The sequence below is a fragment of the Barbus barbus genome (genome assembly GCF_936440315.1).
Source record: "Barbus barbus genome assembly, chromosome: 28".
Lineage (NCBI taxonomy): Eukaryota > Metazoa > Chordata > Actinopteri > Cypriniformes > Cyprinidae > Barbus > Barbus barbus.
This window is the reverse complement of record NC_136756.1, coordinates 17131409-17156513: the sequence shown is the minus strand read 5'-3', so window position 1 is coordinate 17156513 and position 25105 is coordinate 17131409. Positions and strand designations below refer to the sequence as shown.

At 37.6% G+C, this 25105-nt stretch overlaps 1 protein-coding gene across 1 annotated transcript; it reads right to left on the bottom strand.

Moving 5' to 3' along the window:
* Window positions 1–17937: 17937 nt before the first annotated feature.
* LOC306848555 (transmembrane protein 51-like) lies at window positions 17938–24310 on the bottom strand. Its single transcript, XM_079383184.1, has 3 exons — window positions 24126–24310; window positions 21786–22248; window positions 17938–19662 (listed from the first exon to the last, which is right to left on the bottom strand). The coding sequence occupies exons 2-3, from the start codon at window positions 22142–22144 to the stop codon at window positions 19260–19262; spliced, it is 762 nt and encodes a 253-aa protein (XP_079239310.1). The 5' UTR covers window positions 22145–22248; window positions 24126–24310; the 3' UTR covers window positions 17938–19259.
* Window positions 24311–25105: the final 795 nt, after the last annotated feature.

Here is a 25105-nt window from a genome sequence, read left to right as displayed (position 1 = left end):
AGAGCATTTTATAACCCTTGGGGTAACATGTAAATACAAATATGAACATGAAAATTATAATCTTTTAGTCATAATTCACAAGTACTGCAGTATTAGCAACTGATACCAAGACTTCATCAGACTTTTAAGTGTGGCATACACAATCTCACAATCCTGTCATTCACAGACTGTTTTTTTTTCAGTTTCACTCTCTGTTGCTAATGCTTGCTCTTGTCTAGCATTACCTGGCTGAGCGGTGAACCACAGAGAACACACAATGTGCCAAATTAGTAAAGAGTCACACCACACACATTCAGGCATACCCAGATCTCACCGCTACAACACACCTGTCAGCAACAGTGAGAAAGACTGAGAAAGAAAGATGGAAAATATCCTTCATGCTACATGGCCCTGAACAGAGTCAACGGCCCATTCTAAATCTCTGAGAGCGTGCACTGAGATTGTGTTTATGCAGAAGGAAGAGTGTTTGAGCAGGCATGTGCTTAACCCTGTGTGTGTGTTGCTCAATGGGGAAGGAGGAAATTAAAATGTGGTTTGTGATTGTTAGTTCATAGCATGTAACACAGACACACACACGACCACAGAGCACAGTGGGCATGAGATTGGTTGAAGGTAACTTGGCAGATGTCTCTACAGAAGGAGAAAGCAATAAGGAAAATTTAAAAAAGAAAGGCATACCTTTACATATAGTTACCACTCATTTGCCTGTAGGTACAAAATATTTACCATGTATGTACCAGGGAAGTACACGTACTGTAAAATAAAGTGCTACCGGGAAGGGAATCAATAAACTGCTCTTTTTCCTAACTGGTTAAATATTAGATAAATACAAGAACATGGAACACTGTACTAAAATACTCCCTGCAATATTAAATGAAAAATCAATGAATTAAATAAGCATTTGGCACTATTTTTCAAATATTCTTTCCTAAAATTCAAAAGATATATTACTGAAAACATAAAATAACTGTAATTCCTTATAATTTCACCCCTAATAAGATTATATAGCTCATTAAAATTACTGTGCTCAAATTTCTAAATTTACAAAACAATGAGCGGTCACAAAAGAAAGTCAGTGAAAAGAATTTGGAATAACCTCACAAAACGTATAGCAGTCACTAAACATTTTTTTTTTTTACAATGCAGGTATCAAAATATCAAAATAGCTTCATTCAGAAGTCACTACACACACCTGACCCCTGTTCCCATCTGTCCTTATCACATAACATGCTGAGGAAAACATGTCAACAATAAACCATCCTCAGGCGAGAAAAAGAGATTGATAAAAATGTGCGCTCCGATGGGAGGAAAGATTGATGGGAACATTTGCAGCACATGTGGATGTGCAATATATTAGCACATATATCAGCATAAACCCTCGGCCCCTCTCTCTATCACTCTCCGTTCACCTGGACAGGTGTGGGCTTGTCCTGAAGGACAAGTGCTGGGAATGGTGTTTACATGGTCTCACATAACAGAACGGTGTCCTTTAGTTCGCAGTTATTTCCATGAGATCGTTCAAGGAAGATTTGACTAAAACAGCAGGTCCGTCTGAGTATGTAGAATAATAAATATTGTTTTTTTATAATGGTCAGCTCTTAAACTCTTCCAGTTTGGTCGCCCCATACACGAATATTTGTTTCCATATCCTTGGTCTTGAGTGAATTTCTCAGCGGTACTACAGACAGCCAAAGGCATAAAGGACACAACTGTAAACATGTAATTAAGTGGTAATCTGAACGGGTAAACACATTCTCAAACTTTCATGTTCATTCATTCCTTTCCACCTCACTCTTAAATTTTCTCTCTCTATTATTCTGCCTCTCCATTCCTAATCTATGACTCAATAGTATCAGTGCAAGAAAGAGAAAGATAAATACAGAAAGAGGACAGAGAGAAAGAGGACGAGGAGAGAATGCACCCTCAGGGTGCCATGTTGTTTGGGCCTGCCTCCCCAACTCACACACAGACATACACAAGGGTCTAAGATACAGTAAACCCTCTTACTAGTATATACAACAATTTTAACACCTTCTTCCCCCCTCATGTGAGAGTGAAACTAGACCGGGAAGGGCAAAATGAAACCTATTGTGGAAATCACACCATAATGGGGTGTCAAAGAGGAGGAGGTGGAGAAAAAGAGGAAGACAGTTGCTCTGTTCCAAATCCTAGTGAGTTTAGGAAAGGCTGCATCTAAAACATATACTCCCGCATTATACAGTAGGCGAAAAACGGTATGTGAAGAAAGTAGTATATCCGAATTCATAGTATTTATTAAATTTAAAAAACTTCCTAGATGAAATACAGATTCTGCTGAGATTCTTACAACACATGGCAATGACACCATGATGAATGGAGTACATCCAGATTATATACATGCAACACACATTCATACTACACTCTTAAAATAAAAGGCTCTTTATTAGCATCTCTGGTTCGGTTTCTGTTGGAACAACACTCTCGTGAATGTGCATGCATTGGTTAGCGAGAGCTAGAGATTAAGGTTTATAAAGTTTTAAATATGGATATTTTCCTTACATAAACGCACTTCAAGAGGCCTTCATTAACCCCCTGGTGCTATGTGGAGCACTTTTTATGATGGATGGATGCACTTTATTTGTACTTTATTGGACTATAGAATATCAACAGCCATTTACTGTCATTATCAGGTCTGGAAGAGCCAGGACATTTTTTTATTTAATCCCAATTTCATTTTTGGGTGAAGTATCCCTTTAAGAACTGATCACTGAAAGGTGAACTTTTTTGTATGGAATTGCTGCAAAAAAATAAATAAATAAAGGTTCCTTTTTGGAACCTTTATTTTTAAGAATGTATATAAGAGCATACTCTTTTAATGGTTGTGAAGTAATTCAAAGAATGTACCTACTCAGAAAACTTGATTTCCGACAGCCAAAGTTTGTTCCATAGGCTTCTTGATTATGTCATCTCAAGACATCCTCATTTTGGTTAAATCCTAAGGCCACATTCATGAAGAATTCCAGAGAGCACTCACTGCAATGAAGAACATAAATACAAAGCAGCAGATGAAGCAAGATAAATGTCAGTTTAAAAAGTAAGGGAAAGAATTGATAAAATTGTTAGGAAAAGCTCGTTTTGCCTAATATTTCTCTGTGTGATGTATTTGTATGCTTATTAGAGCACTGAGCCAAAAGCTTAGCATCAAAGTCTAATGAAATCAATAGCGGGTCTCATTTGTGTGGCATGCGGATTCACTTTTGAGGTTCCATGACAGTTAAATTGTCTTAGAAATCTACTACCTATGCAAGAAAAAATACAGCTCCACTAAGTTCTGGAATACAGTCAGATGTTACATTAGAAGGTTACCCAAATAACTGAGGCAAAGGGGAGGTGTTAACATCAGCTGATCCAATAAGAAAAAGAGAGTGAGGTTTATATCACATAATGGGATAAGCGGCTTGTTTCGGGCAATATTAGAGAATTAGGATGTATTAAATGTCTGGTGGTTTAGCTGTTGTTGGACAAATGTTGCAGTTTTGCTGGCATGTCTAGAGAGATTATCCTTAAGAATATTTCTGCATTTCACAACCGTATTGTAGGTTAACACTCACATTATATTTGTAATTACAATGTGACTGGGCAAAAATGTGGTGCTCGCCATTGTGTTGCTAAGGTGTTCTGAGTGGTTGTTATGAAGTTGCTAGGGTGTTAGATGTTTCCAAAAGTGTCCCAAGTTTCTATGATATTTTGGTTCCTGTTTCCATCTCTCCCTCTCTCTATAGCACTTTAAGGCAGAAGGACCCATTAAATCAATTTCTAAATTCACCCTGACATTATAGTTTCCTCATAACTCATGTGATTCACCCTTGGCATGTACCATGAGCACACGTATCCAAGTGTGTGCTCGTGGAGCGAGTGTGTGGTAGGCTGTGTTTGGTCTTGTCCCTCGCTCAGTGTTTTCACTCACTGGGCAGATGACAAATGCAATATGCAATATATTGCATATTGATGTATTTGTTTGTAAGTGTTCTTGTGTGTGTAAATCTAAAGGTGGTCTTTGTCTGTAGGGTTCACACCTGTTGTGTGAACACCTGAAGGCTTTGCTAATAGCTGCTCTGTCTGCATTATGTTCAGTACCTATTGCATATCCTGCAAACAATATTTCCTGTGTGTGTGTGTGTGTGTGTGTGTGTGTGTTACTGTTTTATCTCTTGGGTGTCACAGAGAGGCCAAATCTAAAATTCCACAAATAACGAAGAGAAGAAGAAAAAGAAAGGAGGAACTTGTAAAATTGACTATGATCTGCTCACTTGACTGCTTTTTTTTCTGGAACAATCTTAAAAACAGAGTTTGTGCACATCTGTTTTTCCTTTTGCTTACAGTGATAATCCAACTAAAACTAAAAATTGTGAAGTGCATAATATCTGTTCCATCAAAAAGGGGAAGAAATCCTAAATTTTATCTCAAAATACCCAACAGATTATTTTTTATAGGTTGTTAAAATTGCTACTTTTAGGGTATGAGCCAAAACGCATCGTTTTGGTGTTTGTCCCTTTGAATGCAAATGAGCTGGTGCTCCCAGCCCCCTTTTCAATCTCACGCACTGAAAATTTCAGAAACTCCCAGTAGTCATCTGATTGTACTTTGCATAACAAATGCATATTTATGAATTACACAGACGTGGAGCACGGAACGATAAAAATATGTAGTTGGTCTCAACATGTCATCGTGTGTTATCGCCAAACTTTATATGTCCCACTTGTGATTATGAGAAATTCAAGTGGTTGACCTCACATTGCTTTCATATGCAATTTTAACTACCACATTCACGATCTGGTAGCACCTGAAGGCAGCAACAGTGAGAATAGGCAGAGACAATGGAAGCTTTAGCAACATTAGCCTCAAAGAGTGCCAAGAAGCTCTTTCATAAAGGCAATTTGGAAAAGAAACACATGATCCTTACTTTGTCTGGAGCTGGCGTTCACACAAGAAGCGTTGGTATGGATCCCTAAACTCATAGGGGACTTTACCTATTTTTTTCCAGTACATTTCCTTCGAAAATTAAATTTAACCATAGTGTCCTTAGCGGCTCAGATGGAGGGAGTCTATGGAGTGTTACGACCTGAGTTTCTTGTAGTTGCTGTGTGTGTGTGTGTTTTTTTTTTCTCCCTTCCCCTCTCTTGTTCGGTCTGATCTCTGATAGGATGTCCACTGATTGGGGTGTACGATCGCCATTGGTGAGTTGGACAAGGCGTGGAGGACGCCTTAAATTTATAAGGACGCCGCCGGCATTTGTCGGGGAGCTCATTGTTGGTTCGGACACGTTTGGGTTGAGAGCTCCTGGATCCCTCCTCCGGCTGATGATCAAACTTGTTTCTTACTGTAGATCACGTTAATTCATTTTTAACGTTGTATTCTAAGAACGTGGAGCAAAGGGGTGTCCTGCCGTTTTGTTTTTGCTATTTGGTTTGGGTTCTGTTTTGTGTTAGGCAGTTAGGGAAGTAAAAATGTATTTTTACTTTTGATGTTCGATTAGGTTATTTATATATCTTTTTTCTTTTCTAGATTTGTTTTGTTTGTTATTTTGGCCTTCGGGACACCTTGAATAGATGCTCCTGATTCCACTTGTTTGTATTAAATAAATATAACCATTTTTCCAGCATCGTGTATTTGTTTGATTATCGACCGGAGTGTATCGTGCTTGAGGATTCCATAACCACAACCCAGCTTTGTTATGCCCTGTTTAGAGACGATCTTTACTATCCCCAGACACGGGGCGTAACAGGAGACGTTGAGGCATCCCAAAACACAACACTTGTAACGCCTCTTTAGCACTGACATTGTATATCTCCAGCAGCTACAGCAATAAAACTATAATGGTGGGCTGCTGCTTCTCACTCAGGGCTGTGTATATACTAATAGGGCAGATTTCTGATAGGACTTTTTCCGTCTGATGATGTGCACGTAGGGAGAAATCTGGAATCACTTGTTCTGAGAGACTGTTTATTAGAGCCCTGCATTTCATCCTGGGCCCCAACTTTTTTTGCAGCCCTAGGGCCAGGTTTTGGGCCAATTTTCACATCATAGTTCAGACAGGGGCTGGGCCTCGGGCCTGTTTTAGGCTTCTCCTTATTTTTAAATTTTAGACATCCATCAATTAGTGATGAAAAAAATTGCAGTGCTGGTGGACACAACACAACCGTGCTACAGGGACTGTCAAGAGCAGCTCGACTGTGTTTAGTGTCCAGCAGCAGCATACGTGCCATCAGCGCAGCTCAAGAGTTGCGTTCAAATGCACGCAATAGGCTAAAGCTTGCCACAAAGCACTGGCAAAAGTAATTACCATGAATGTGTCAGGGGGAAATAGTAAGGAGATATTTGAATTATTTACTAATAAACTATTGTTTTCTGAGTCCGTGTCGCAAGGATGAAATTGCCGATCCTGACTTGCCATCTCCTCATTAGATGCACCTTTAGAGAGAAGTGCATCTTTACAGATTATAGAGTTTTTGTTTTGTATTTGTTTTATTTAGCTAAGTAGCAATTTAAAGCTTTCTATAGATATATTTATCATGTCTGCGAGGCATATTTTCGCTGAGTTTCGGTTCATATTGGTGAAGCGCTCCTTTTCGAGACGGCAAAAAGTGCATCATGCTTGTTTTCTTTATTTTATAAAATCTCAATGTTTTGTTGATATTGTGAGTGCACACAAATAAAAGTATAGACCCTTTACACTTCCGAATGATGTATTACTTTTACCTTCATGGGCAAAAATTACGGTATATCCACTTAAAAAAAATGCATGTGGTTGCGCTGATGCCTCCATGTACTGCAAAGAGCGCTTTCTCCGCACAAACTATTGGATAGAGTGCACATTTATCTAGGTTTAACGTTTAAACATTGTAATATGCTTGAACTGTTTTATATCTATAGATTGTATTTTAGGCAAGTCGTGAAGATTTGAAAAGGCTAAACTGATCAAACCTAGGCTATGATCAGCTCACTGTCTGCGGCTGGCCACTTGGTCGTTACTTTAAAAAACAAAAACTTATAATGAACAAAAAATGCTCCAAAGGTTTTTCTAAATTAACTTAATAAAAAAAAAACCCGAAATATAATCACTTTGCCATTACATACAAAACTGAACTATTTTAATAGCTGAAACAGTAGTATAAGCTGTTTTGGGAGAAGGGGAAAAGGTCTCAGGTCAGACTAGGGCCTGAGCGTCTCGGGCCAGGGCTGGGCTAGGGCATATCTGAGGCCCATGCAGGACTCTACGGTTTATGATTTCTTGGGATTATAAACAACAGGTAGCTGAAATTGTCCGCACACTGGAAAAATCCAATCAGACCAAACAAGGTCAAAAATATTGTTTTTTATTTTCCATATGCAAAAGTTAAAAAGTGCAAAGGGTCTTAAAAACAGACCAAAAAGCAGACGTTTCAGCCCATGCTTTCTTCAGTGCTCATGAGTGCGAATGTCAGCTCCAGACAAAGTATCACGTATTTCTTTTCCAAATCTACCTGTGGGATTAAAACTTTCTTCTTTTTGTTCTATGCTCCTGAGAACTCATTGTTCTTTTTGAGCGCACACAATTCTTGTTTGATGATTTATTGGGATTCTAAACAAAATTAGTGGGTGGTTTTAACCATTATAGGCTGGTTGTTTTCACACACTGTGACCACACAACTGTGTTCAAACACCGTATAAATGTGATTTTTGCATAATAGGTCCCTTTTAAATGAAAAGAATTACTTCAGTATGACAGAAAGGAAGAGAAATAGTAAGAGAGCAAAAATGAGTTTAAGTGGGTCAAAGTCTTGACTTTATTTCAGTCCAAGACAGTGGCCTCTGAGCTGTGTGGAATATGTGGGACAATGTGCATATGTGTGTGTGTATGAGAGAAAGAGAGCCAGCGTGGCGCATTACACTAGCAGGTAGACATGTACAGGCTGTATCTGTGGCCCAGAGGACCTGCAGTACCTCTCTGAGATATAAATCAGTATGTGTATTTATGTGTATGTGTGTGTGTGTGAGAGAGTGCGTGTGTAAACACACTCTACAGATCAGAGATATTCAATCGACAACCTTTTTTCCACTTTCACACAAACATGCTCATTCGAAGTGTGGGTATAGCCAATTTTCTCATAGGCAAATTAAAAAAACACTCATTTTATGATTTATGAGAGCTTGTCTGAAATTGTAATACAACAATTAAATATTAAAGCCAAAAGAAATCAAAGACTGTTATTTTTGAATACTTCAAATTTGCAGTAATGGATGCAAGTCTCTGGAGTGAAACTACACTGCTCCTTTTACTGTTTCTCACAACATTTTTCGCTCAGGGTTAACCATACCTTGAGCAACCTAATGGCCAACCTAAGGCCTAAGTAACACGTTTTGACCTGCACACTGTGTATATGCGAGCACACACTTAACACAAAAACACACTTGTGACAGTGAGTTTTAAGTCAGTGTTTTAGAAAAATATGCAAACTAATATAATGGTATTATATGTTTTCTCCTATATCATCACATAACATGCTACTACTACTGCATATTCATATTTTATAATGACTTATCACAGGAAGTAGAGCACAGTGAGTGTGTGTGTGTGTGTGTGTGTGTTTGCATAACCCTGACCTTTTTTGCACATACCCTGAGGATGACTGGGAACTGTCATTGATTGATGAGAAGATAGATGGACGGTGACATGGAGAAACAGGTAAGAGAGCAGCTGACTCTGACACCCAACGAGTTCCTGTGGGGAAAAAACGCATCACTGAAGGAAATGCAAGACGACCTTTCATAATCAGTGCTGCTGATGAATCAGAATCAGAATCATGAATCTGTAACGCTGATGAAGGTGGCTGATCTGATCTGACAGTGATCCGAGGAGTTCCTGTTTTGGAAAGGTTTGCATGGGTTAGACCTGAGATATGTGAAAATTATGGTCTCAAAAATTTGTGTCTAAATTTATGGAACACATAGAATGCTTTACTAGAGCTCCATGGTAACTTCACTTAGGAAACTTTGTCAACTCTTAAGTCAAGAATGAAGTTGTCTGTAATACAGCAGCTGTTCTTAAACATAATATGGAAATATATGAGCAAACTTCTCCAATGAAAGTAACACAATGATATATCACACCATGTCATCACATGACATCTATTACATCTTTTAAATCTGATTTTTTTAGTCCTAAAAAGCCACAGCAAGCAACAGGCCATTTTTGTAGTGTTGCCTCACCCACTAAGAAATCTCATTGGTCCAAACTGTACATTAAAGGAAATTACTCAGGAAATTACTCACTGCACTGCATCTTGCTAACACAAGACAACAGTAGCTGAAGTAGCTGACAGGCGATGAATCATGGGATCTCCAGCTTTACTCCAACTGATAGGTGCAAATATGGAGAAACTTACTGCAGCATTAAATTATCATTTTATTTTTTATTTATTTTAATGTTGCTCATGTCTCTGGAAGTCAGCAACAGATCTAGCTCTCAACACCTTTAAAAAAGTATACTTATTGGCATCTCTATGAAGAAATTTTAACATGCATGGAACCTTTCCATTTCACAAAGGTGCTTTATAGTAGAAAGAGGTCCTTTAGAGTATTAAAATGTTCTTCACACAAAGAAAAAAGTAATTATTTTAAGAACCGTTCATTCAGAGGTTAACACCCTTTCTGGAACCTTTATTTTGAAGAGTGAATGTTTGAGTCACTTGCAATTTGAACACTGATAAGCAGTGTAAATCTGAGTACCTTTTATGCACACACATACTCTGGTAGCCTTTTCAGCATGGTCCCATTTTAAAATCCTTACAAAAACCTCAGCAGTTTTTAGTACATACCAGATTTCACCTAGGAAGTTAAATTATAGTCTTTTTCTGTGGCAGTGAAAGTTGATCTTCAGTAACAGTACAAATCAGATAATAACCGCTTATGCTACATTCAGAAAAAGAGAGAGAAAGAATGAGGGAGACTGTAAGCTGTAGCAAAACATAAAATAAGCAAATTTATTTTCTTTCCTCAACTTCTAAAAAAAAACTGAAACTGGAGACAAGACAAAAACATTTTAGTCCAAGTCTTCCACATGTATATGCATATTGCAGTTACTAGTAGTGTAGATAAAAGCTACTGGAAGCGTATTGGAAGCTGATGGGATGATGGCCAGAGAATGGATCTGATAGGTTAATATTTTACTTAAAGGGATAGTTCACCCAAAAATTTTAATTCTGTCATTAATTATGCACCCTCATGTCATTCCAAACCTGTAAGACCTTCATTCATCTTTGGAACACAAATTAAGACTTTTTTTGATGAAATCCAAGAGCTTTCTGACCCTGCATAGACAGCAACGGAACTACCATAACTATGTTAAGGCCCAGAAAGGTAGTAAGGACGTTGTTAAAATAGTCCATTTAACATTAGTGGTTCAACCTTAATTTTATGAATTTACGAGAATACTTTTTGTGCGCAAAGGAAACAAAAATAACAACTTTATTCAAAAATTGTTCCTCTTCCTTCTCAATCTTCGACGCATGTTCATGAGAGTAACACAATGCATGCATGAGGTGCTGCTATCGCAGGAGCCGCCATTCTGGTGTAGAACCCGGATGCGCTGCGTCTTATTTACAAGCAGAGGAAGATGCACGCTGTACATGAAACAGTCTTTGTAAGCGTGTCTGAAAATTCAACAGATAGGATGACTTAATAATTTGAACCAGAATACACAGACAATGAACTAAGAGAGATGGACATCCTACATCAGAACTCTGGCTCCAGCGTCAGCAGCACCACACGCATGCATTGTGGGCATTCTTGTGAACACATATCAAAGACTGACATGAAAGAGAAGGAATTGTTGAATAAAATCACTATTTTTGTTTTCTTAGTGCACAAAAAGTATTCTTGTATCTTCATAAAATTACAGTTGAACCACTGTCACATGGACTATTTTGACAATGTCCTTACTACCTTTCTGGACCGTGAACGTGTCAGTTGAGTTGCTGTCTATGAAAGGTCAGAAAGCTCTCGGATTTCATCAAAAATATCTTAAAGGGTTACTCCACCTCAAAATGTTTTTTTTTCCCATTAATCACTTACCCCCATGTTGTTCCAAGCCCGTAAAAGCTTTGTTCGTCTTGGGAATACAATTTAAGATATTTTGGATGAAACCCGGGAGGCTTGTGACTGTCCCATTGACTGCCAAGTAAATCACTTCGTAACATTCAGATTGAACCATGGATGGCAGATGGACTATTTTGATGATGTCTTTCATACTTTTCTGGGCCTTGACAGTGTTAGCCTCCTGGTTTTCATCCAAAATATCCTAAATTGTGTTCCGAATTTTCATTTTTGGGAGAACTATCCCTTTAAGTCTTAACTGAGGGGCTTGAATGGACTAAGGTCATTCTGAGATTTTGTTCTTAGGATTTTACAGCATGGGTTATACTAGGTAACACTAAAGAGAGTTACAGACTAGGATGATACAGCCAAACAGATAATGTCACACCATTTACTTTGAGATCAGTGCGTGGAGCTTCATCCATTCCAGCAGCCAAAATAGACAAAGGCAGATGGTGCATAGCAAATTACCAAATGTGCCTTCACTCACACATACAATGTGGACACAACAAATACCTGTACCCACACCCACCTACACAAATACCAAGCACAGCAGACACTGGCAAACTCAATGTGGCATGAAGTGTGAGTGTGTGTGAAGTAAGGTGATTTTGTATAATCTATGGGCCATTCTTCAGGCTGATGGGATAGGAAAGTAATCTTACCCATCCAAAACACTGGAAAAATTACATAAAATTGTCTGTCCGTTTCTCTCACAATTCTTCCTGTATCTGTCTGTATTCAAAACAAACACACACAGCACTCAGAGCTGCTGTCAGTGACATACCGAAATCCCACCCATCCTGCCACCTGCTACTCAGTCATCTCACACTTTATTATGGGCTGTAACTAACTATGGAGACTGGCCAGGTTGGCAGGTGAATGCTGAGGTCACTGAGGTGGGCGGGGTAAAGTCACATGCCCCAGACATCACCGCACCACACACTTACACATTAACATCTGAACATCTATTACCTCTGGCATTCCAGCAAAACACAGCTCTAGAAATCTACAACTAGATGTTGCCATAGTGTAACACACTCAATTATACAAAACAAACTCTTTGAACGGCAATTATATCATGTTGTAGTGTTACCCACTTTTATAATTAAATTAGAATACAAAAATAGTTTGGGGGTGCATGGCAAGACTTATGCTCAACAAGCCTAAAGTGTACTTTACTCCCTTGATGGCAAAACTCAATTTTCAGTCTTCTAGTCTTCAGTGCCTCATGATCCCTCAGAAATCATTCTAATATGCTGACTTACTCAAATTATTATTATTATTCATGTTGAAATATATTGTGCTGCTTGATATTTTTGTGGAAATTGTGATACTTTTTTTAGGATTCTTTGATGAACAGTGATAAAAGTCACTTTTCTGTAGTAAATAAATCATTACTGTAGTACTGAATTACATTACAAACACAGGTTAAAAAGAATGTCACTGTTCTCTTTTTTAAAAAAGAGCAACTTTTTTCATATAACAAAAGGATATATTAAAGTAAACAAATGTTTCAAGCAGATTAAAGTACAAAATAACTATTACTGTATATCCTTTGAAGTCTGGAATGTTTTAATCCAGATTAAAATGTAAAAATGCACTGTATAAGTATAAACAAATGATTAAAAATAAAGTCTTGGATAAACATCAAAGCGAACACAAAACTCAGGCTGTTAGAAAACATGTAAATACTGTTTGACTTCTTTTCTTCTCTGTGACAAGCTGGTGTCAGAAACAGAGAGTTGTACAGCTCTGCCTTGTGTAGAGGAGTAACCAGGGTAACTTCTGTATTTCTGCTGTTTTATAAGCACCACCTACTGTCAGAGGGTTCATTTGCATTTTCATTCAACCTGTCTGCCATTTTTTGTTCACACGACATGCGATTTTCATGTGAAAATTGGGTGAATTTTAACAAGCATACATGCGGTGTTAAAAATTTTAACCAGTTGATGAAAAAGCTAATGCAGATTCTAAAAATCAAATTCGGATAAGCTATATAGAATTATTCATGGTATTTTAATTGCCCATGATGACAATATAGTGGGATTTTATTATGATAAACTGTATTAAAGAATACCTGCACATGTCTAACTTTTCACTCAAATTGATATGATAATTTGTAATGAAAAACATTTATTGCATTATAGTATATGTTAAACTATAAAGACGCAAAGTATAAGAATTTTATCTTGTGGTCTCAAAATGGACCCAACTGTTTTTAACTTCTCAGTTTATATTAATATTATTATATGAAATTTAATTTTACCAACTTAATCCTATAAACTCAAATTAGGTCATATTATGAAAGGTCAATAAACCATAAACAGTATGAAAACTAAAGCTGGTGTTGGTGCCAACCAGAACAATAACACAGCAGGCATGGCAACCACAGGCACAATCAAGCATATCTTTGTTTACTGCCAACATACTCTCAGTGAGAAAGAGCGAGAGAGATGAGCATACGAAAGGAATAAAAACACCATATCAAATTGGCAGAATGTGGCAAGCGTGAGAAAGAAGAGAAAGAACATAAACAGGAGACACAGGACAAGGTTCACACGGTGATCAGGATAAAGACACACACAACACACACATACATGCTGCAAAATTTTTTTTCTTAATCTTTTTTTTTTTTTTGGTCTGGTTTTCATGAGAAATTTCAAGATATATATTCACTTAATTATATTTTTTCTTATTTACTAATATTTATCCATTTTTTTCAGCAACTTCCTTTAATGATGTCTGGATGTATTTTTATTGGAAAACGAGACAAAAATACTGCTTAAAAATTATTTCTTGCCGTTCATGCAACATTCACACACCAAGCCCTCACAAAACACCCTTTTTCCCCTTATTTCTCAGTTCTTCATGTTTCTCTTTCAGGCATTCTTTCATTATTCAATGAAGGAACACAGGTGCACCTGTTTCAACTGACTCTTTTCAGAAGAGCTCCAGTCAAACATGCATAATCCCTAACTCCACTGACACACACACACACACACACACACTATAGTAACACCCACCAGCTCGCTCACTTCGCAACACACTAAATATCTGCCCTTTAACAGAGGGAGGAAGAGAGAGGAGGCGGCAGTCAAAAGTCATCCGTCTTTCTTCCTCTTTAGCTGTATTGTGTTTGCAGTGCGTCACCTGGTGGAAAAAAGAAAGGATAAAGAGCCTGTGGATGGAGAGGAGAAAGGCAGAACGAAATCAAAGGATGAAAAGGGATGGAGGGAACGGGAGAGGTGGAGTGCACACAAAATGAGCAAAATAAAGCAGAGGATGTTGTCCAAACTGAAAAGAGCTTTTTAAAGCTGCCCTCCCCTCTAAACTGCTCTTCAGGCCTGTGTGAATGTTTGGTCTTTCTGTTCTCAAGCTCGGGAGACAAAGAGAGAGGACAGAGAGCAGCTCATAGACGAGTGAAATGAAGGCTGAATCGGGACAGTCAAAAAGTTCATTGACTGCATGTTTGAGGAGCGTTACTTGCAAAGTTGTTCCAAAGGTTAAAATCAACAAAACGGCACACAATTAATATGCAAATGTACTGAGATGGAGCTAGCGGCAAATATAAACTGAAAAATATAGGTTCCAAAAGGGTTTATTCAACGTGATGCCACAGAAGAATCATTTTGGGTTCCTTAAAGAATCTTTCAGCAATCAGTTCTTAAAAAGAACTATTGTTTTCTTAGTGTGAAGAACATTTAAAAAATCTAAAGAACCTAAAAAGAATGAATAGAAAGGTTCTATGGATGTCAAAGATTCTTTATGGAGCCAATGCCAATAAAGAACCTTTATTTTTAAGAGTGATTTTTTTTTAATATACACTTTTATATATTTTGTATACTATCTCATGCTCTCCAAAGCTGCTTTATTTTATCAAAGATACATACAGTATGTTGAAAACAATTGTGCTGCTTAGTATTTGTTTTTGCTTTTCAGTATTCTTTGATTCACAGAATGAAAGCATAAGCATTTATTTGAAATAGCTACATTTTTTTGTAACATTACAAGCTCCTTTGCTATACACACACGCAAATATATGAATGGTCCCAATATGTATTGTCCATCCCAAAACACACTCCATATTTAATAAACATTTAATGTACATTTTAATATAAAAAAATAGTGTACTGTTTTCTATATGCAGGTATGAATACTGTAATAAACAAAATATGTGAACATTTACTTCTATAACCAGTGTCTTGGTGTTTACTCAGATTAAATCAAAGCTGTAACTCACTCTCTGAGCATGTGTGTGGTTTTCCTCACTAGCAATCACGCTGAGCACATTAAAAGTACTTACAACAGCTCTTTATGCTCCTCTGAGATTTACAGAAAGAGAGAGACTAGGCAGAGAGAGATTGTGTCTTCCACTGCCCACAGTGTTGGTCAGCGTGTCTGAATTCCCCTCAGCAGCTCATATCTCACACAGTATGACCTCACAGCATTCTACACACACACACACTTAAACAAGTGAGCTAACGCTAACGAATGGGCCACAGTACATAAAGAGGACAAAACATTCTACCCACAGTGTTGAATATGCCACAATGCAGTACTGTCTTCCATTTCCTCCCCCGTTCCTTTCTGTTCTTTCTTCATTTAACGGGGTTTTTGCTGGGGCTGGGAGACAGAGATACACAATGCCATTTGTTTCTCACAGGAAAACGGATTCAAACTGACTATGGTGTCACAGTACGCTGTAATTCATTTGTGTGTATTGCTCTGGTGTGAATGCACTGCCACCTATTGGATGAATAACATATTACAGATGGCAGCTGCTTTCTTGAATGGACTTTCTTTCATTTTCGGAACTTTAGCTGGAGCACCAGGGGTGTCACTTGATCCTTTGTACTTGGGCATGAAACACAGTAAAATATTACAGATAAATACTTGTCAGGCAATGGAGATTCAGCTCGACTCTGTACTGCAAAGCCAATTTATAAAAATATATCAAAACAATATCTAATCAAAATACGAATCAAGTATAAGTATCAAGTTTGAATATAAAATATTGCACAAATTTTTAATGGGATTATTCTGAGTAAAAGACAATTATCTCAAAAATCTCCAAGGCAACTGCTAAGCTTGTGCACAACCTCCTGAAAGTACTTGATTTGCTAACTTTGCTTATGGCCACTCAGTTCAAGGTGTAGATGTTTTTGAGCATGAGCCATAAACCTCATGTTACTAATCATAGGAAATTTACATCATGCTTACATAAGAAATCACAGCCACTTTTATAAGCCTTAGCAAAAATAAATTAAAAATAAACCAAATTAATATATAAATTGGTCATTGGCAAAACATCTGTCACATTATAATTAAATAAACTTGATGCAGCCCTGGCTACAATAGTGAGTAGAGTTGGTAGACAGGACTCAAATGGAAGTCCGTTTTGAAGTTTTGCGATTTTTTTCTCTCAATATAAACACAGAACTGTGTGATATACTGTAGACTCGTACTCTGAGAAAAACTGCAGAATTGAGAGATACTGTATAAACGTCTAACATTTTCTCTGGTTTATGACAGAATAAAAAATAAAAAAAGGTATTTTTTCTCCCAGTTACGCTTCTCAGAATTGTGAATTTAATTCTGAGAAAACTATGCAAACTGACAATTGCTGGAAAAAATCTCAGAATTGTGAGATAAAAATTCAGGTGGTGGAAACATGCTTCCATGGGTCCTGAGGAGATGTGCTCCTGAAACTTCTCACACCTCTGCTATACTGATGACATTCAACTCTTGAAAGGATCTCAGCATGCCCCATGGACATATCACTTTAATCTTGACAAGACTAGGCTCCTCTTCCTTCCTCCTAACAAAATCCAGTCAAAGGTCAAGAAGTCAATGCTTCCAGATGTGTTGAAACTGACCAGCTCTTATTTGAGTGACATTATGACTGACAGATTCTATTGCTTTATCCTTAAAAACATACGGAAATCATGTGGAAAAAAGGCCCTTCCTTGACAACTACAATAGTTGTGTCATGTCTAGGGTAAAGTAACTCCTCCCTTACTACACTACCAGCATCAAAACATTAGAGAGATTAAAAATTTATCATAAAGTCTGCATGAAACAGTAGTGCGGGTGTGTCACTGTTGAATTACTTCTATTCTCACATCTATTAATAGCAGCATGTGTGTACAGCATTTAAACCCTTTACAGTCTGGGTCTATGTATAAAACCAGATTACTACTTTAAATTACTTTGTTACTGAATATCTGCAGCACAATCCCTGTAAAATAAAAGTTAGTTACTGCTGATATTAAAACAAATAAATAGCAAAATTGTAAAATGTGCGTGATTGGCACGGTAGTTTGCTGGCAGTTCAGAAAGTCTGTAATTCACTTACTGACGAGGTCTTAGACGATGGCAGTAGGTTTTATGGATAAACAGTACATCTGTAGTAGAATTATACTAATCTACCTCCAAATTGAGCATTTAAGTTATTAAATCCAAAATCAAACTTACTTATAACTTTTTTTTCTTGTTCACAGAATGATCTCCTCTCACTCACGCCTGAATGCGTTGCTCCTTTCCGATTGGATACAGCTCGACCAATAGCATTCCAGTACAGTTCTGAAGGATACGCCCTTCACTGACCAAATAGGTTGAGTGAATGACTCAATGACCCACTCATTCTACAGCAAGGATCATTGAACAAATTAGTGAACAAGAATGAATAAATCTTTATAGCGAACTGACTCTGTTACTGGATGAATCACAGTCCACTACATGAAGGTTATTGGTGTGAATTGAATACATCAGTTCAGGATGGAAATGTTTCATTTTTAGAGAATTTAGAATCCAACATGAAATCCTTGTGTCACAGCTTTATTTTTTTCTTTTGTAGTAACAAACCTCATAAATAGAGATTCAAAACAAATCAAACAATTTCATTTCTGAAATGACTCATATTTGTTCCTCTAAAATACAGGAAGTGCTCACGAGGATAAACTTTATTCTGATTCTCTTTCACACACTCACTTTATTTTTAAGTATAATTAGTATCCCTCGTGACATAATATATATTTTTTAATATTCTAGATCAAATACATCCACGTGTCAAACTGCTTTTATTTCTCATTCCATATAGCTTACAATTATAAACAGAATATAACAAAAAAACAACAAACAAAGAAAAAAAACAAAGAAACATATAACATATCATTAAATAGCACATGAGATTCAGCAACATTTTTCCATGTCGGTCTTAAACTGCAGAGGCATTAGCAAAATTTCCAGAAAAAGAAACACTGATTTCCATTAATAACCAGCTACAGGTGTGTCTTAATGTGAAAATCCTGGAGTGTTTAGAGCAGTAACCCAAGTGCAGAAAGATGACTGGGAGCTTGAACCTCACAGCATGGAGATGCCACAGCTGCCCTATGAGAAACACAGTTGTCTTCAGACAAATCAACATTAAAAGTTAAAAATAAACGGATGAAAAGACTGAGTGTTTGTGTATCCAAGTTAGTGAAAAAGGGAGACAAGAAATTCTCTGTCTGGTGGTGTGTGTTGTTGAGAGAGTGATATAAGGCAGCTGCAGGGTCAAAGAACTTCTCTGTGTCGTAAACCATGAGGACAGACACATACTGATGACCTCACGGTTTGTCACTCTGGCAACAAGGTCACTAAGAACAACCATACTCACACACAAACACAGAAAGTTAAAGCCAACACAAGAACCAAAGCAAAGTTCATGGAACTTTTACAAAAAAAAACATCACATGCACTCACACCTGACACAAACACATATCAGTGCAAAAACAAATTCTAGTGGACGTCCTATGAAATAAAGGTCTTGACAACTTGGATGCTGAATTTCAAGTTCGACAGCAAAAACAAAACCATCCTATATAAAGACCAGCAGTGGTTCAGTAAACATCTTTAAAAAATCCAGTTCAGTTTTAATCCAGTCAGCTGCAACTTTTTTATTGAAGTGTTTTTTTTTTTTAGCTACACAGGAAATATTCAGCCAACACAGGAAGACATAATGAAGGCTCTCCCCTTTTTATACTACTGCCTCCTCTGTGCTGCACATCCATTCCAGAGGAGTAATAGGAAGTTCAGTGCAGTAGTAATTTGTAAAGGAGGTAGGCACACTTCATCAAGGTGTTAGTGTAAACCTCCAGCACACCTCACTGTTGTGCGTTTGTAGGAAGTGGAGGGAGCTTTTCGTCATACTGTGGAGGCGGTGTGAGGGGTTCGATGGTGAACACGTTAGTCTGTTGGATATCGCTTAAGCTTTTCCTTCTTAGGTTGGCAGATTTTATGCGCCTAATTTTAATGGGAATCAGCTTGCGCCCGGGACGGCTGTTTCTTCGGCCGCCCGCTCCAGTGCTGGGGTCGATTTGGGATGAAGGTCTGCGTGCTGGGCTGAATCCATCTTCCACAGTGTGCTGATCTCCCTCTAGCTCCTCATAGGCTGGCAGCTGGGTGATGCTGTTGTGTCGCTCCGAGGACTGACTGATGGGATACTGGCCACTCAATACCACCTCCTCGTAAGTGGGAACTGTGTAGTTTTGAGCTAGTTGTTCCATCCTAGAAGCAAAAATAAATGCACATTTACAGCCATGCACAGCATATTCAGCTCATTATTGTTCAAACTATCATTCAAAACATCTGGGACTTAATCAATGCTTAATACTTTTATTCAGCAAGGATGTATTAAACTGATTAAAAGTTACAAACATTGTTACAAAAAGAATCCTGAAGAAAAAAAACATTATGATATCCACAAAAATATTAAGCAGCACAACCGTTTTCAACATTGATAATAAGAAATCTTTCTGGACCAAAAAAAATTAAAATCATCATATTAGAATTATCTTATCTTATCTTAATGATTTCTGAAGTATCAATAATGATGCCCTCACAGTAATAAATTACACTTTAAATATATGCAAATAGAAAATAAAATAGAAAAATTGTAGCAATATTAAATAATATTACTCTTTACTGTGGTTGTGATCAAATAAATGCAGCCTTGGTGAGCATAGGAGGCTTCTTTCAAAAACTAAAATGCCTTGTGGTGTAAGAGCATTTTGTTTGTTCCTCAAATATATGTTAACGTACACACCTAAATAAAAATGTGATTAATTCACAAAACCCTAGTAATTCTTTGGGAGTCACCACACAACATTTTACAACCTGAACCAACCATGCCAAATTATAAAACATTTGACGAGACTTCTTGACCTTGACACACAATCTGTCTGATTACCAAGTTTGTGTCCTCTGGAGGTTAATTGTCAGCTGTATGTGTCATTGAGGTTGCCTCAGTTTAGAAAAGTAACCATTACTTTCCAAAGTCAGAAAGAAAATACAATAATTTACACCTCAAGAGGACTAAGAGACAACTTTATAATGGTTACTTTTCTAAAAATGAGACATCCTTGATTCAGCCGACAAATGTGACCTCTGGAGGGCGCAGCCTTCAAAATGAGACACAGAGACAGTCATGAGGGTCTGCAGGGGTCTTCTTTATGATATCATGTCCGGTTTCTTTTTTCCTGCATGTTGGTTGGATTTGGCAGACAAAGTTTTTCAAATAATAATTAGCAGCAAAGCAGTTTTGTTCAAACCTTTTTTAAGACATTGTAATACATGATTATGCCAAACTACTTAATAAAGAATTTCATTGTTTGCATGGGGCTTTTTCATTATGATATCATGAGAGTTGTGTCAACCTGTCATATAGACCAATTCTGTGGTTTTTTTGTGGGCAGAGCCTATCTGGTGGCAGAAAATTATAGTTTTCAAGTAGCAGTCTATGGAAGCTATGGAATAAAATCATAAAAAAGGTAAATTTGAGTTTTTGTTTCAAAATTCTGACTTTATTCACGCAATTCCGAGATTAAATCTCACAATTCTGGTAAGGAAAAACAACTCATGATTCTTTCTCTTCCCCTCGGCTGAGAATCATGAGTATCACTGACTTCTGGCTTTTTTCCTCAGAATTGTAAAACTCACTATTGTTGAGTTAAATCGAGTTATAAAATCCGAACTAGGAGATATAAACTTGCATTTGTGAAAAAAAGTCAGAATTGTGAGAAATAAATGTTATATAAAATGTTAATAGTAATAGGTTCAAATAATATTTCATGCTGTAAATATAGGGATAAACAAATGTCCCCTATAAACTGCATATGTGAATATTATATAGACAAATTGTTTAAATCAAATTTATGCTTTAAAAGTAGAGTAATCATAGCAGTTTTCATCCATAGTCTGTCCGTTTAAATGTCTGCGTTTAGCTTCAAATGGCATCTTTGATGACAGTATTCTATAAAAATTATTTGCATTCCGATTCTGACATCCACAAATTATTTTTGTCTCTTATTCCATAAATTTGATCCATTTTCCCTCCACTTGTTACCAGTGTTTTTCTGCCACCACTATGCGTGCACAGCAGCAAGTGACGTTAACTGAAGTCTACTCCAAAATGGTCTATATGAATAAAAAAGAATGTTAATTTAGAATCTTCCCAAAAAATCATAGTGTATTCAAGTCCCTGTATGTGTGAATTATACTTTTATGTGTTTTTGAAAGCATTAATAGGACAAAAAAACAAAAACAAATCAGTCACGTCATTGGCCTATTTACCATCATAAAGTGTAAGAATGTGGCTGCACCTTGGTGTGTATTTAACAGCATGTACTCACGTAGCCCCCTCCTCCTGTGTGTTAGCGGGTGTACTGCCGGCTTCCTGTCCCCTGGCCGCCCGCTGTTTGTTCCGTACACTCAGACACACAGACAGCAGCAGAAGCGCCACTCCTCCCCCTACTAGGGCGAACGCCACGGATGAGGTCTCCCGAACTTGACCTTGATCCATGCCGGGTCTGGAGCTGTTCCCTCCGGACCCTGCTGGCACCACGCTCCACATAATCATGACTATCCCCAGAACGATGAGGCCCACGCCCAGCGCGGCAGTAGCATACTGCGCCCCAGAGTTACTGCTGCGGATCCTGCTGGGGCTGGGTGGAGTCTGGTCGCTGTAGGACATGCTTCCTAACCTTACCATGGACTGGAATCTCCTCTGGATATGTTGTTTGTTGTCCTGTGTCTGTTGAAATGTCTTAAAACCTTATCTCATTTTTCCTGTCTTTTCTGGAGCACTGACCCGCTCTGTGAACAGAAAATCAAACAAAGCTGAATCAGCAGAAAAGTGATTGAATAATCAAGACAGACCATCATAAAAGAGTCTTATATCAATCAACGTCCAAGATCCAGGCTCAGTCCCTTGATTAATCTGTGAAAACAGTGTAACCCAGCCTGTGCTTCATCAGTGATAAGGTTTTTAATCAAAGCATATTTATTGTGCACACACACCAGTAGACATGATGTTAGGCTTGCCTAACTTCCTTCCATGAGATTAAGCATGTGTGTGTCCCTTCAACTCAGCTTTAGTTGCAGGTGCATACAAATGGAAGAAAGAGTTTGATTCAAGAGTGAAGTGAGAGAGTTCACTGACTTTGGTGAAATTTCATCTCTGCTCTGGAAGGTGCATGTTAGAGTGAAAACCAGGCAGCTCCAAGCTCCAAAAATGAATGTCCTTACTAACGATGTGTTATTGTTTAATAGACAAACACACACTAAAGAAAGTTCATCATAACTCTGCCGTGTCATGCCTACACAGCTCCTGGCATTTGTTATCTGTACAGGCAGGTCTGGGATAAGCGCTTTTACCGCACCCTTAATCATTTCTCAGCATGGTAGCAACATAAAGTCATGCTCTCAGATCAGTGTAAATCTTGTACATGTAGAGCCAGATAGTTTTTAATGCAATCAATTTCCTTGAGTTGTGACTCAGTTATCTTGTGTGTATGCAAAAACATGGGCAGTTGCTCACGAGCTTTGTCTTTGTATTCCAAAAGAGTATTTAAAGTCTCGATGGACAGACATAATATCATCCTGGCACATCTGACTTGTTGAATGTAATTTCCTTCACGCATAAACAAGGTTTAGTAAGTGCACATGCCTGAAATAGATACATAACATAGAATTTACCTAGCACGTCTAAGCATGCAGACAGATAAAATTATGATAGTGAATCCTCACTGGGGAATGGCAGGAATTTCCTTCTCTCACAAGGGCCACTGTAGCCAGATTAGACAAGGGAAAAAAATAGTGCCACATAAATTCCCATTACAAGGGACACTGTAACAGGGAGAAAGTGTTCAGATGAGGGAGCTCAAGGCAACCGGGGCCCCAGAAACTCTGGAGACAGCCTACTTATTAGAGAGCATTTCAGATGCTAGCTGTATCTTAGAGGGAAAAGTACACTCACATTCCAGCAGTAGTGAATTTAGAGAGTTCAGCCAAAAATTGTGTCATCATTTACAGTACTCAAAAACGACACCCAAGGGGGAGTTCACACTGAATACACTTTTATGATTAAACGCAAGAGGAATAGATAAAAGGTCTCCATGTGTTTCGAACTTTTTTCATTAACTTGAGCACCTAGTTTTTATGCAAAATGCAAAAACATTTCAAAATGTTTAAATGGCCGTGAGGCTGTCAGATGTGTAACATTCTAAAAAAAATCTTCTGTTGTCCTTCACGCAAGAAAGAAAGGCATGTTTGGAAAATTAAGTCAAGTGCATGCAAAGTTTTCTTTCTTGGTGTTCCTTTAAGCATCAACGTTTGAAAATCTATTCTGAGTATATTTTGAACGTGCATACGTGTCAACATATCTCGATCTTTATAGAATTAAACATCTTTAACGCAAATATTAGATGAATGCAACTTTACATTTGACCAGACGTCCTGTTAGATACTAAGATATAGCAACAGCGATTCTTAACAGAATGACCACACTGCAAGGCGTAAAAACTAAAAATGTATGATTAAATTAATAAAGACACATTTAAAACAACAAATTACGCTGCGCACGACATGCGTCTTAAAAGCCGAACGCGCTATGTAAAGTCATGTAAACAGTAACAAATGTTCCAGAAAAACGAGTCAAACTTCAAGTTCACTGGGAATGTAATAAGTCTTACCGAAAAATTCTCTTCCTTGTGTTTAGGAGACAAATGGATGAAACTACTTTTAATCCAATGATGCACACGTACACCGGAGCATTTGTTACATTCCTTAAGAAACTCAACTTAAATTTCATAAAGCGGTTCGGCCTTGAGTTTCACAGACGTGAACATCTTCCTGTATCTGCAGTCCGGAATTAACCCTTTAACAGACCTGTTCGGGCTCCTGCCCCGCCCATGTGTCCTGGGGGGCAAAACTTCCCCATCCTCTGACGCTGAAGGTCCATAAAACTTTAGAGACTTTCAGCGAAACAGAAAGTGATGAATATAAGAACTCCATAGTACAGAGAAAATCAAAACTTTATTTTTAAATAAAATCATGAACTGGGCTATCAGAGTTTCCAGTTTCATAACTGATTAAAAAGCCAAGTCTTAATCTTATTTTCATTCATTTTTTTTATATTTCTAGTTTTATTTATACTCCTTTTCCTTTCTTTTTTTAATGTATAATAACAATTGATAACCTTTAGGAAGACTGTGGAGAAGCTGACATGGAGTTTGCATAATACATTTTTCAAGATACTAGCATTATTTATCACACCATTCTACAATCAGGGTGGTGCACATCAAATCACCAGCATCACCCACATAAATATGTCAAACAGTGCTCAAACATAAATTGCTAGAGCGGAACAAATGCTCAACAATATTTAACTACTTTATGGGCAGTTGTGATTCTGGCAGTGTTAATAATGTTGGACAAAGGTTGACCACATAGGCAAGGTGCTTCCTCATAACATTACTTTAAGGAACGTCATGTAACTTTTACAGTAAATGGAACAAGGAGTGCTCTGAGATGTTTAACGTATTTTTCTCAGTATAATGAAGTACTTTATTAATCCTGTGTGGGAAACTGTGGGAATTGCAGGTATGATGTGTATCAGACACTAGAAATATGAGGAACAAATATTTATCAAGAACACAACAATGTCAAAGGT

Bases quoted from the DNA above. Each gene is read 5' to 3' on its own strand.
- LOC306848555 (XM_079383184.1), bottom strand. From the start codon at position 22,144: ATGGTAAGGTTAGGAAGCATGTCCTACAGCGACCAGACTCCACCCAGC. The intron at 19,663-21,785 runs GTGAGTACATGC...TTTTGCTTCTAG, and splicing joins ACACAGGAGGAGGGGGCTAC to GATGGAACAACTAGCTCAAA.